General features: G+C 46.8%; 1 protein-coding gene across 1 annotated transcript in view; it reads right to left on the bottom strand.

Annotated features, from left to right (window-relative positions):
• Prr5l (proline rich 5 like) overlaps positions 1 to 14,753 on the bottom strand; it is a 177,600-nt gene that overhangs the window by 31,433 nt on the left and 131,414 nt on the right. Inside the window, exons 4-5 of the mRNA XM_005364101.3 lie at positions 11,912 to 11,960; positions 530 to 587 (exon numbers count right to left, since the gene is read on the bottom strand). Of these exons, the coding sequence (XP_005364158.2) occupies positions 530 to 587; positions 11,912 to 11,960 (107 nt within the window). The remainder of the gene's footprint in view (positions 1 to 529; positions 588 to 11,911; positions 11,961 to 14,753) is intronic.

The raw sequence follows: 14,753 nt of genomic DNA, 5'->3' as shown, positions 1-14,753 counted from the left end.
GTGGAACTGAAGGGGTGGCCAGTTCTTTCTTTTGAGGCTACCTTCCTTCTCCAGCCAGTTTCTTTCCATCCAGTCAGCTGGATTCTAAAGCCACAGACAGACGAGGAAATTTCTTTTCATCTTTCAGACAACATCCCATGGAGCGGGAGCTTGCTTGTCCTAATGTCCCTCAAATGGGAAGCACTTCTGTCTACTGTGATTCCAAGAAACAAATCGCAACAGTGGATGGGGACCAGAGCGACCAGCAGCACCTACGGTAAAGCAGCTGCCAGTATCCCCTCAGAGGACACCACCTGGACACATCCACAGAAACCCCTTACCCAGGTCTCCAATAAATCACCCCATCCCAATGCATTTTTGCAAAGACAGTCAGGGTTGCACAGACAGGGGCAGCTGGCTCCTTGAATGCAGCAAGGAGCAGGGGGACTCAGTCCCTGGGAGCCTGCTGCTGCTTTTGGACAGCAGAATCTCAGCTGTGCAAACATCAGAGGTTGAGTCACAGCCCCGTGCACCAGGGCCTCGTACTTGCCTTCACACTGCTTGATCTTCTCCTCCACAAAGGACAGTCCTTTTGCAAGAAGCTGGTTCTGCCAAAAGAGAACAAAGAGGACAAGAGCTGGAGAGTGAGTGGGAGACCAGCCCTCTCCGATTCCAACTTGTAGGGCAGACTTTCCAGGCCTGTGGTACCAGTCAGGCCTCTACGTTTAAGAAGCGCTTTGTCCTCCTGGAAGGGCACGACCTCAGAGGAAGACTGTGAGGACCAAAAGCCAAATGCAGTCTCCACCCAACCTCTCAAACTAAGGGACACAGAAGGGGCACAGCCCAATTCACGATTGATCCCAATGTCCTAGATGACTTAAACCCATATGGAGAGTCTAGACAAATGGGAAATTAAACGAGATTGTTTTTCTTAAGACAGGTGTGGTGGTATATGCATTTAATCCCAGAACTGAAGAAGCAGAAGCAGGTGGATCTCTGAATGCAAGACCAGCCTGGTCAACACAATCAGTTTCAGGACAGCCAGGACTACAAAGAAAGACACACACCCCCACAACACACACACAACATCTCAGAATAAATAGATAAATAAATAAATTTGGGGAGCTGGGAAGGGGCTCAGTGGCTCTGCTCCTCCAAAGGACCCATGTTTGAATCCTCGCACCCCCATCACGTGGCTCACAATTGCCTACGTAACTCTAGCTCCCTGGGATCCAACCCCTCTGGCCTCTCTGTACCTGTTCTCATTGTGCACATACTTAACCGCCAGACACACACAAATACACACACACACACACACACACACTTAAAAAATTAAAAAGAATAAATTTGGGGTTTCTCACATTCGGGGTTTCTTATACTGAACACAACAGAAAGAGCTCCTATGCAAACCCTCAGGCAGCAGTGAGTGTGTGCCCATCAACAGCACCAGGTCATCAAAGGCTGTGCCCCGTCCTGGGGGAAGTAGAGAGATAGGCGGCACACAAACACAAAACGCAATGCCCTCTCCTCACACTGCCCTTCAGAAAACCTCAACTCCCTCGTGAAGTTAGCTTAGTAAGAGTTTCACCCGCTGTACTGAAACACCATGATCACGTCAACTTGAGAAGGACAATGTCTCTTTGGCTTATATATCCTGAGTCCCAGTAAATTGAGGGAAATCAAGGCAGGAACTCAAGCACGGCAGGAACCTGGAGGCAGGAGCTGATGCAGAGGCCATGGAAGCAGGATGCTTACTGGCTTGCTCTTCATGCCTTGTTCAGCCTGCTTTCTTATAGAACTGAGGACCACCAGCCTAGATAAAGCACCACCCACAATGGGCTGGTCCCTCCCTCATCAATCACTAATTAAGAAAATGCCCTATAGTGTATATAGCTTGCCTACGACCAATCTTATGCAGATATTTTCTCAAGTGAAATTCCCAGCTCAGATGACTCTTGTTGACACAAAAACTAGTGAGCACAACAGTGATGATGGCAGTGTGTGCAGCTGAGTGAGAAGAATGTGGGTACCACATAGGTTCAGGACCTGCTTATTAAAAGCTACCGTCACAGACAGGGTTAGTTACAGACAAGGTCTCACTGTGTAGCCCAGTCTAGTCTCAAACTTGTAACCTTCCTTCCTCTGCTTCTTGACTACTGGGATAACACGTATTTGCCTCCAGTCTCTCCCGGCTTTCACCAGTTTTCTTTTTTCTCCACTAACAGTATGATTTTATTATGTTTTCAATTTATTTTAGTATATCTTAATTCTTGAATACCTATGTTTATTATCTGTAATGATGTGTCTGGGTCTGTCTGTGTGGGAGCATGAACACGTGAGTGCAGTTATCACGAAGGCCAAAGGTCTCAGATCCCCTGGAGTGGGAGTTATAGGCAGGTGTGAGTCAACCAATGTGGGTGGTGGGAACTGAACTTGGGTTCTCTTCAGGAGCAGGATGCACTGTTCACCGAAGTGCCACCTCTCCAGTCCTATAGTTTAAAATCTTAATGGACATATAAAATAGTTGTGTATTTATGGCCTTCAAATGCATGTGGGTACTAGATAGTGATAACTGACATATCTCAGATACTTAGAACTTCTTGGTGTTGGGAACACTTAAGAGCCTCATTATAATGATACCTGTGGCGTATCATTAAGTTGTTACAAAAGCTGTAGACACAAACCATCGTATAACCTTAGTAATTAGTGACGGAGGCGTCGACATCCTCATATCTTGCCGGGAGTGAGAAGTGAAGAAAGATAGTGATGAACAGGGCTTTAGCAGAGGTACTAGGAGTCTCTGCAGAGTATTGTGTGGCGAGCATGCCTGGGTCGGTGTGTGGTACACTTGCCCCTGTGAGGGCATGATGCCAGAGTCTTTCCACCCCTGCTCCACTGTTTTCAGCAAGATCATTTAGCCAGCAAGACCCCAGCATCCTCCTGCTTCTGCCTTTCCAGCACTGGGGTCACAAGCTCACACAACCAGGCCTGGATTTCTCACGGGTGTTGGGACCCAAACTCAGGTCCTTATTTTTGCACAATAAACACATTACCCACTGAGCCATCTCTCCAGTCTCTGTATCAAGACAGTTTACCAAAGCACTATCAAATTTCTTTGATTCTAAAATCCCACAGAGACTCAGATATGAACCAATTTTAAAATATAACTGGCCACTGTTTAATTTTAAGATGGCATATGGTACTTCAAAATCACAGTTCAAATAACACCATACTGGAGTGTACCGATTTTGTTGAAGGGGAAAAAAACTGTCCATCACAAAATACCATGGACTGGACAGGCAATTACACCAGAGTCCCAACCTGTTTCTCCAGCTCTGGTCGAGCAAACGCCTCTGGGTTAGAAAGCAAGAACGCAGCCCGAAGCCAGCTGGTCTAGACCTCCTGGAGGCCAAGATGGATGTGAAAGATTACTCGGATGAGGGGTTAGGGCAGTCACTCCACCTGAGCACAGATTCCATGTGAGCTCGGAGTGTCTGCCCTCCTCCTTCCTCTGAGTCAGTCTAGGTGAGGTTCTCAGAACGTCACCCTGCACCATTCAGGACTCCTGATGTCAACATTGGTACCCTAGCCTCGTCCAGAACAAAGCTGCACATTTCCAAGGCACCAAGACTCCTTCCGGTAGGGTTTATATCATCTTGTTCCATCTATCTAATTATCTACACAAAGGGAAGATAGGATGCTGAAGGAAAGTTTTTAAAAATTAGTCCAGGTTATAACATGATTTAGTAAATACTTCCGGGGCTAGGGACGTACGTCAGTAGGTAAGAGGTACTTGGTAGGCAGGCATGAGGACCTAAGTTCAAATCCCCAGTTCTCATGTGCCAGAAGTGTGGCAGTAAATGCAGAGAACTCCAGCTCTGTAAGGGGTTGGGACATTAGGCTCTCCCTGAGGTTTGCAGTCTGCCAGCCTAGCACCAGATTTAGTGAGAGATCCAGCCGCAAAGGATGAAGGTGGAGCGCGAGAGACAGGACATCTAACATCCTTCCTCTGAATCCCATATGCACACAGGTGCATGAACATCCACATGCACAAATACTCAAATATAACACACACACACACACACACACACACACACACACAAACAAACAAAAACTAAATATATCCTCTAGGTTTTTAGAGCCTTGAGGGCAAGGACCACTTCTCCCTTTAGCCCTCCACTCCCAGCACGATGCTGGGTACAGCTGATGCATCACAAATCTTGGCTGAACTTAATCAACTCCCTATTTTGGTGACAAGAATTATTTTGCATTTTTAAGGAGTCAGGATAAGAAGTAGAATGTTTTTAAGGGGCTGGGGGAGATGACACAGGGACCCTAAATCTGTCACCATTCTCTTCATTTGGTAAAAATTCCTTTGCTCAAATCAGAAGGAATAAATTTCACCAGATGGCCCGGTGCCTCTTCTCTGGCCCTTAGTTGTCTCCCTTTGAGGAGATATTGGAAGGAAAAATGCGCGTTTCCAAGGAACGGGAGTTATTTCTGGCTTAGGGGGAAATGACACAGAAAACATTCTTTCTAAGGCTCTCATGATACACAGCACGGAAATTCTGCAGCTTGGATCAAAACAAACAAAAACGTGGGGTCTGAAGGAGCCTTTCGGGTCATCTACTGCTTCTCCCTGCTAGGAGTCTGCGGTCGCGATCGTCTGCTCACACACAGATTTGTTGATATTTAAGGGGCTTCGTTTTGCAAGAAGCTAAAACCCCTTGAAAAGCATGCCACAAAAACTTTGATCTTCCAGTAACTGGTTAGGTTAGAGTTTCCTTGCCCGGATTCCAGCCCACAGGAATGCAGCTTAGATTCCACTAGACATCCTTCATTCGGTGCCTGCTCAGTTCTGCAGGGTTCTCAGGGGCAGCGGAGCCCCCAGCTTCCCTTCTCCAAGGAAATGCTGCCTTCACCCCCTTCTCATTCACACACTAGCTTGACCACAGCCCTGTTCTTTGCTCAGCTGCCAGGACCTCTCCTGTCCCCACCCTCCTCCTGCCAGGACCCTACTGAACAAGAGTCTTTGGTCCTGTGAATCTGCAGTCGCTCATCGGCACTTCTGTGGATCCTGCATCCCCTAGGGCCTAGCATTTAAAGGGTGCTGCAGCTGAAGCTCAGGGCTCTGTAGTTGCCATCTCTAAGTCTTCTGAGTGCACACATGCATGAGCGGCACTGTAACACAAAATCACAGGGATCCCAGGAGGAGTTTGCCCGCCCTCTTCATGCCCCCACCCTGACCTACCACTGCTGTCATCCTACCTCTAGGGTGGTAATGAGTTGGTATTCGTGTTCTGCTGGAAGTTTCACCCCAGCCCCTGGCATCTATATACCCAAAGAGTCTGGAATGTTCTGGCAGAAACTCCACCCCAAGGCTCCTCCCTCATCTCTCTCCAAACCTTGTAAAATCTCAGAAAGCCGGCCAAATGATGACCCCTCACCCAGAGATGCTCAAGACCATTCCCACAGGGTATTTAAACTGCACACACACCCCCAGAAAACAGACACGTGGTTTTCTGGTCTTCCTTTCTCATCTCCTCTCTGAGGGGTTGGGAAATCATCCGGGAGCATTTTATCCCTTAAACCTGTGCTTTTTCTAACTCAGTTTGATTTGGTCTGATTTGGATTGCTGTGTCGGCAGAGAGGCTTCTTGGGGCACAGAATGTTTTCAGTTAGGAGATATCTAGGTCTAGGCATTGCATATGGAGGTCTGGGTTGGACACGTGTCTACTAATTCATGAGCAGAAGCTTGGTGACAGCCACCCCCACCTGGGTCTGGTACTGCTGTGATACATTTGCTAGGTGGGCCTCATTGTCTCTCACTCCCATGCCTGCCCTGTGATCTGTGTGCCACAGTGCTGAGATTGCAAACCCTCTTTGGCGTTTCCTGACTTCTGTACGTAGCAGGGACAGAACCATTAGAAGAACGAGAAGTCCATACCCCATCTGTCACCAATAGCCCCATTTTCATTTAGCACTGGACCCTGCAGCTTCTGAAGCTCACACATTACCATCCACTTCGCCTAGGAAGATGTCAACTTGGCATCAATGGGGTTTAGGCCTGCTTAAAGGTTCTGGGAGATAAAACAAAACAAAAGAAAAAAACCAAGGATAGAGGAGAAAGGAGGGAAGAAGGAAGTGAGGGAGAGAAGGCAGAGAGAGGATCAGGAAGGGAAGAAGAAAGAGAGGGAACTACCCTGCACCATGGTTCTAAGCATCTGTTCTCCCAGGACCTTACCTCAAGGACTTCCCATCCCTGACAAGGGCCTGAATCCTAAAGGTTCTTTGCAGACCTTTGCTGCTAAGCAGTGTTGACTTAGCTAGGGACTCTCCTTCTCTCTCCCTGCCCCACGCCCTCCCTACCACCTTTCCAGCCAGACAGCTTCAAATCACAAACCTCCAGTTCATTAAATAGTAGCTCCTTAGGAAATGACTTGGGGCTTGGCAATAGGCCGGTTGTTACTTAACACATCCTTCTGGCATACCATCCGTGAACTTGGCCAAGGGCAAAACAGCACATTAATGAAGTGGTAGAAGGATCCGGAAGTGGAAAGAGCTGACATTTACCCCCCCTAAGACACAGAGGAATGCACTGCAAACAGAAACATGAGGCTTGGGAAAAACTCCTCTGACAAGGGCGTTTGGAGGAAAGCATCCCAAATCACCCACCTCTGATGGACCTATCCTGGGCAGCATGGGGCATGATGGAGGTATCGAGGTGGGCAGAGAAGAGGTTAGGCATGTGTGGGGTGCAGCCAGTCACGCATGTACGTCAAGCAGGGTACCTGCCAACCCAGCCAGAGGCACCCAGGAAAGAAAGTAATCAAGAGAGAGAATAAAAGAGAAAAAAAGCAGTCTAGGGAAGAATGATGCTCACCCCACCTTTCCAGGGGGAGAACGCTATGCCAAACAGGATTACAGGCGCATACCGCCATTCCTGGCTTCCTGGGTGTGAGGAATGGGACACAGAACCTTATGCATGCTTACCGAGCACATTACCAACTGTGCTACATACCCAGCCTCAGTTGTGACGCTCAAGAAAGCTTCCCAAATGAAACAAAAACTCCCGACAACCTTTTCTTCTCAGGAGCACTGGACAGCTGAGCACTTTTACTCATTTTAACCCCGCATGCGCAGTGCCTACTGCAGCCTGCTGTGGCTCCGCTCTGCCACCCCACTGAACCTGGCTTGTTCAGTCCTTCTCTGGTCTATTAGAAAACACTCGATTTCACACATAAGAGGCTCCTGGAAATATGTTCTCACAGAACAACAGGCCTACATGACTTCAAAGGAATCCTGCTTCCATAGAGAGCTACGTCTCTTCAGAGCCCACCTTCGGGTGATCTCTTCTCAGCCTTTTGTGCCTCTGCATTCCTGTCCTTAACAATAAAAGACACAGGAACCAAATCCAATGAAGCCAATGGAATGATCCATTACCTCAGCAGACCTATTGATTCTCATCTTTATCTAAAATATATGAAGGCCTAAAGTTATCAATTTTAAGACTCATGTTTCCATTTAGTTTCATAAAATATGACAAAAGCACAATAAAAATATCCGAATAATTGCACAGAATTAATGTAACTGCTCCAGAGTCTGGGGGCAAGAAATCCGTTGACAGGTAACTCCTGGCTGGCAGAGAATACTCTGTAAGCCCACTCAGGTAGCTCCACCTCAGAGGTGCCCCCCCCATCCCGATGCCAGGCCTTTGTCCCAAAAAATGGTCAAACCTCAGTCCTGAGGACCTTCTCACCTAAAACATAATCCTCACCCAGGCCCCTTGTCAAAGCCTCTTCGTGCCCTGGCCCCATCTTTAACCTGCAGAGTATGCATGGAATTCCCCTTCTTCCCAGATGGCAACGTCACCATCTCCGCTTCCTTTTGCGGAATCTTGCTGATTATAGAAGTCTTTCGAGACGGATAAAAAAGGGAGCTGTACTTCTCCTTCCCCATTCAGTTGGGATTTGAAAACCACAAGAGTTTTTCTCATCACTCTGCCCTTCTCATTTTAGTTTTCTTGTTGTTTCTCTATTTGTTTTTTGTTTGTTTATTTGTTTTCTGAGACAGGGTTTCTCCTAGTCCTAGAACTCACTCTGTAGACCAAGGTGGCTTCTCACCTGCCTCTGCCCCCTGAGTGCTGGGGTTAAAGGTGTGCATCACCACCACCAGGCTAGTCCCACATTCATAATTAGTTACTTTATTTTATTTATATTTATTTATTCTGGGTCTAATCTGAAGACCCCGCCATCAGTCAGTGCTAGTGTGTGTGCTGCTGATAGCAGATTCATTTATATTCTTGCACTGTTTACAGTTTAAACTCCATTCTACCTAGGACCTCAGCATGGGTCTCCTCTCTCGGCCCCTGCCAAGTGCACATCACACTGTGACGATAGGTCTTGCAGCAATCAGATAAACAAAAGTACGCACACACCTATTTATATTCATTTACATGTGTGTGCTAACCTGTACATGTGCGTACACACACGCATGCACGTGTGCACACACACGTTTCCCTCCTCCCTAGCGCTAACTCACCCAGAGCCTTTGACCTTAGCTTAAGTCTATATAAAGCAAAACTTTAATCCCACGAAAAAAGAAAAGAAAATGGAACCTTCTGGGCTTGGGGAAAGGTTTTTCGCAAATAGTGTAACCCACAGATGCAGAACTAAGAAAATGAGGTATCCAACACCCTGCCCTCACACTCTGAACAAGAGAGATACCTTCCTAGGTAATCCAAAAATGCAGATCATTTTATAATATCCGTTTTTGAGCATAGTACAGAGGCAATTATTCCTCCAAGCAGCCACTAGGGTAGGGTTCTACTTGGAAACCTCAATTTTTCTCCCAGGCAACAATTCAGAACAGACAGGGGAAAGCAGAGAGGGGAGTCAGTACTGGAAATGTCAGAGATTTCTCTGGCCAGTGTCTCAGAAGTCTATTCAGGCTCCTGTACTGGGAACAGGCTGTGTTCTCTGCGTGCAGACCAGAGATAAGCACCGTTTTCCTACCTTCACCTCAGGTCATTTTCATTATTCTTCACTGTGGATGTTCTTTCTTTAAAACCGTAAAATGGAAATGCTCGCCTGCTCCCGCAAAAGCAGAGCCTCAGACAGGAAGAGCCCGTGTGGGGCTCTGTAAATAAGGAGCTCTCACTGGGAGGAAGGGTCCCAAAACAGGGGCAGACCTCACTTCCAAATGCAGGTGCCCGGCGATGGCAGGGATGGCGGGGATGGTGGGGATGGCGTCTGAGACTCGCACTACGGAAGACTACAGGATCCAAGGAGTTTGTTCACATTCTTCTGAGCCACCAAGATTTAGGGACTTCCCTGATTGCCCCGAGGCTCTGCTACTGTAGGCCCCCACTTCCTTCCAGTCCTTTGTCGGAGCCTCTTAAGGCTTCACCCCTGAAAATGAGACTGTTGTGAAGCTAAGTTGGCCTCTGTGAGCCTGACTTTCTCCCGTGGGGATTTCTTGTGTAGCTTTGAAAGCTCCTCAGTAGTGCCCAACCCCAGCCTTCCCACTTGAATGTCTGCTGAACCTCCTTCACCATGGGGCCATAACCAGGGCCACCTGCACCATCATCCTTTATGGGCTATTTTTTTTTCTTAAAATTACTTATCAAAATTGCCATTAGGTATTAAAAGGAACCAGTAGCCACTCAGCACAAGTGGAAAAGCCACTCAGAAATGAACTCACAGAAAACAAAATCATGCCACAGAATCTTAGCTAGTCAGGTATTCCTAGCTGAAGATCCCAAGTTCAAGGCCAGCTCCCTCTTCTTTAAATAAGGGGACTGCGGGGAAAGAAATGTACACCCACAGCTTAAAAAAAAAACATTAAAACCTATAGTAGAAAAGTATCTAGGTGAGCCTTCCTCCAGTTTAGCACCCTAAATAAGGAAAACCCCAGATTCAAAGTTCTGAAAATCAGACCTCACATCACACCCCCAGAAAAAGACTCAGCATTCAACCAACAGCTTCACAGGTCAGGATCCTGATAGGAAATGCCGTGTGGTTATTAGTTTTGAAGAAGCTGGCATCTTTATAAGCAGTATTTGCCAACCCCCAAAACCTCAGGGCTTTCCTTACGCATCAGTCCCCACCCGGACACACCCTTCCAATGCCAAAAGACAGCTGACATTTACAGGTTGACTGAAACCACAGGGACCCTGTCTCTTTGAAATGTCAAGGCAGAAAGCAGCCAGGCCCAGCAGGCTTCTTCTCAGAAGGCTTCCTTCTGAGCAAGCAATAGAGACCACAGGGGGCAGAGTGCGGCAGAGGCTGACCTTTGAGAGAAGGGCAACTGAGGTGATTCACCATTGGGACCCTTATCACATTCTGAGTCCTCAGGATCCCCCCACCCCCACGCCAATAACAGATGCTGAGGATGACCTGAGTGAACTCCAGGTTTCCACCAGATCTCGGTCTGTCGAGGCTTAGAGGTAGTGTTTCCTGCATGTGTGTGTGTACAAGTGTGCACACACATGCACACGTGTAACGCACTGGTGTAAAGCTGATTGACACCTGTCATTTTTTAAAAGTGGACGTAAGAGTTTGACATTTCTTAATACTTGAGTAGAAAAAGAAAATAATTTCAGGGTTTTTAGCAACAAAATTCTCTTCAGTTTTAAAATTGTGCTCTACTTGGACATGAAATAATACAAAACAAAGTGCCACCGAGATATTTACATTCCTTTCCCATTCAAACGGATGGCTGGCACTTCAGGAATGTAAATAAGAACCAGCATAAATTTGACAAACACTATTATTTTGTGCTGGCCAGTAAAAATTAATTAATTCATTTTAATGAAGAAGCAATTTATTTAACCCTACAGTACGACTATAACGGTATGTCCTAACGGTTACGTCCTGGCTTTGGAGAAAAGGAAACTGAAACAGAGACACAACAACCCGCCCATAGTAACACATTCAGTAAACAGCTGTGCTGGGCCCTGAACCTGGGTAGCCTGCCTCAGTGAGCCATGATCTTGACTACCACGCTATGTTGCCTGCTATAGCTAGCATTGAGCTCTCCGCTGCTATTATTTCATGCAAACCACAAAATGAGGTAAACTGAGGTTCTCATTTTACAAACAAGGAAACTGAGAGACAGGCATAAAACAGCTTGCCACGCCCCCACTAAGCAAAAGAGTGAGAAGTAGGAACTGCTGAATCCAATCCTGTCTTCAACAGACTAGGAGGCTTAGTGACAAGCAATAACCTGTCTAAGGGGCACATAGACCTAATCCAAATAAATACCGCACATAGAACAGGAAGGGCTGAGGGCAGGGAGGGAGTCAGAGGCCTCTGGGTGAAAACCATGTCTTCAGTAGCAGTGAAGTGATTCTGTCTGTTCCCTCCTGTGTCCCTGGCTGAACAGTGTGGCTGTCCCGAGACAACCTGACATGCAATACACGGCCCACAAAAAGAGGCAGACAGGAAGAATTGCTTTCTACCAAGCAGGCCATGCAGATGTTTGCACAAACACAAGACCAACAACACTCTTCTCACTTCTTTTTGTTCTGGAAACTTTTTTTCCCCCACTTAGAAGTGCTCTGTATTCTTCTGTCAGTTAATTAAGACAAACTGGCTGTGTATTCTTCTGTGAGTTAATTAAGACAAACTGGCTGTGTATTCTTCTGTGAGTTAAACACACTGCGAAGTCTCTGAGGCACAGTTCCTCATATGGTAAGGACAGACAGAACCCAAATGAGCAGCCATCTTTGACACTATAAATAAGTCCTGAGACCCAAAATCCTGAGGCTGAATGCAAGAGACCCGATCTCCACTAACATCAGTGAGCCAGCTGGCCCAGTAGCCTCCTATAGCAATTATATAGCCACATATAACTGTAGACATTAAAGGGTGCCCTTGTTGGTATGGCAACTAACTGCAAGGAGGATGGGTGCTGGGGCCCCCGAGCTTACCTGGAAGTAGTCTGAAATGAATGATCCAAGTTCACTCTTCAGCAGCCGCCTGGGGAGAGAGAAACACAGAACCACAGTCAGGCAGCTGTCGGTGTGCTTACAGCTCCTGAAGGATGACAAGGGGCTCATCGCTGACGACAATGTGCTTGCCAGCCCCATAGGGATGGAATCTAGGCCTGAGGAGGGAGGACGCTTTCCTGAGTCCTGGTAGTGCTCCACCTCCAGAGCTACCACAGTAATAATAACATTTACAGACATTGTGTATTCTAAAACACACTTCCCCCATCCATAGATGGAAAGTGTGTGCAGGACGGTATAGTTACAACTACTGTAGATAGAGAAACCATGCTCACCCCCATCCTACACATTAATCCAACAGCCTAGGTTCAAAGCTAGAGCTTCTGCAGGCTGAACATCGTTTCCTATAACCACCTCTCCTCTCCTTTAACTCCATCAGGGGTGCCCAGACTTGAAATTCTCCTTGAGGATATGATGGGGTGGTCTCACTATTCATCTTGAATGTACTGAGGCAATCTGCAAAAGGAACCACAATGAGGAGAATTGGGTTTCTGGTTACCTAGGCAACACATTTACTGAGCTGCCCTGTATGTTCCCACATATTATATTAGCAGTGAGACCACCAAGGTGAAGAAGACACACAAGGTCTCTGCTCTCATAGTTTCTACTCTTGGGTGGAGGATGTGGACAGAGACAGCATGGTAGCATATTTACAAGATGATGTCAAAGCGTCTTAAGTTCAAAAACATAAATGAGTAGAGATTTGGGCACTAGGCGTCTTCCCCTTTCACAAATAATGGGCCCATCCCTACCGATCCATCTTGAATTTGAGCCAGACAAGAGGAGAAAAAGCTAAAAACAAGAAAAACTGGCTCCCAGAACCCAATAGTTCTCTAGGGAACAAAGTCTTCCTGACTCCAGTGTTCGCACTGCCCTTCCCATTTGCTATGGTTATTAAGGCGCAAATACTCAAATTTCTGACAATCTTGCTAGGTATTAACTTCCCTCAAAACATGCTCACCCATGTCACTAAAGGACAAACAGGCGGTTACGGCAATATGTCACTATGTGCATAAAACCTGGACAAGAATTTGGGGACAGAACAAGAGAGAAACACTCATGTTTGAAATTTTCAAAAAAGCTTGGGAAGCTGAAACACATGGAGAATACCGCCCTTTCCCCAGAGCAGAAAACACATTAGAGAGAAGACAAAGCATCTTGAGATTCAACTTAATGGCAGGCAACTTAAGAGCCACTCCAGCAATACAGCCCAGGGGTTCTTGGGATGTGGGCAAGTCTAACGAGAGATGGAAACTTATCAAAAGTTCCTGGGCCGGGACTAAAGAGATGGCTTCACTGAAGAGGACCCAGGTTCTGTTCCAGCACCCACGTGGAGGCTCGTGAGTCTGCTATTCTGTACCCCTTTCTTATAGATGCTGCAGGTGAGGCTCAGAGAAGGGTATTCTTTGTCTAAGAACAGAGCAAAAGGTGGACCAAAGCCCTGCCTAGGCCACCGGGCCACAGAACAAAGTCTCCCGGATTATACTATACATATATAACCACTTGTAACTTTAGTTCCAAAGGATCCTATGCCCTCTTCTGATCTCCATGGGTACTAGGCATACATGTGATGCACATATAAACATACAGACAAACACTCATACACATAAAGTAGAAATCTTGCTTTAAAAAGCCATTGGGCTGAGCACACATGGGAGGGAAAACAGAACTGAGTGGCTGATGCTACATGCATGGAAGTGTCAGAGAAGAATGAAGCATGGGGTCCTCTTCCAATAGAGAGCGAAAATGTCTCCTGAAGGTCTCTGCGGCCATCAGTAAGTCTCAAGAGTATGGGTCAACAAGACATGTTTGTGGAAAAGTAGAAGAGTCTAGTGCTATCAGCTAGCCCATGTCTCAGAGATGAGACATGGTTTGTGAGCACCAGGTTCATTTCTGATTATATTCCTATACACTCAGAACGATATTCTCAAAGACTAGTCAGTGAAATGCTGTTATAGTCACATCTGCCTCTGAAAAGAAGAAATTAAGCTTTTGGGTTACAGTAAAGATTTTCCACCTTGTACCCTTTTTATAAGTGTGTGTGTGTGTGTGCATCAGCACATGTTCATGTGGGTTCATATGCACATGAAGACCAGAGATCAACCTCAGGTGTTCCTCGGAAGCCATCCATCCTGTTTTTTGAGATAAGTTCTTTATCTCTCATTGGGACCCATGGCTCAATGATTCAACTAGGCTAGCTAGCTGACCAGAAACCTCAGGATCCTCCTGGCTCTGCCTTTCCAGTACTGTGATTACAAATGAACACCATGCCCAGCATTCACAAGCCCACTGGGACCAAACTCAGGTCTGTCTGCTTATACAGCAAGACTTAACCACCGAGTCATCTCTCCAGCCCCAGCTATAACATGTTTGAACTGTATGGGGACACTCTTGTACAAAACAACTTTTCATAAAATTCTAAAATTAACAGTGACCTCCACCAAGCTTACTGAGGACAATCTGAAACCCAAGAAAGGACTGTGGGAGGAAGTTCCAAGCAAGGGCACAGTGTCAGGGAGCAGGGAGGCATAAGGTGACAGAATAGTGGAAGTCCTAGGAACCTGCCCTTCCAGCCTTGCCTGCACTGGTAACATGAGAATCACTGATCCAAGGGAACACAGACAAGGAGGAGGTGAAGAAAGGGGGCCCAGGCCAGGGGAGCGGAGCAGTGCTAACTGGTCAACCTGAGGGTAGACCACAGCGAGTCAGGTCACACAGCTGCCTCTACACTGTCTATTCTGCTAACTGGTCAACCTGAGGGTAG

This window comes from Microtus ochrogaster (assembly GCF_000317375.1).
Source record: "Microtus ochrogaster isolate Prairie Vole_2 chromosome 14 unlocalized genomic scaffold, MicOch1.0 chr14_random_1, whole genome shotgun sequence".
NCBI lineage: Eukaryota > Metazoa > Chordata > Mammalia > Rodentia > Cricetidae > Microtus > Microtus ochrogaster.
Note: the sequence above shows the minus strand (reverse complement) of the source record. Positions and strands in the feature narration are given on the sequence as shown.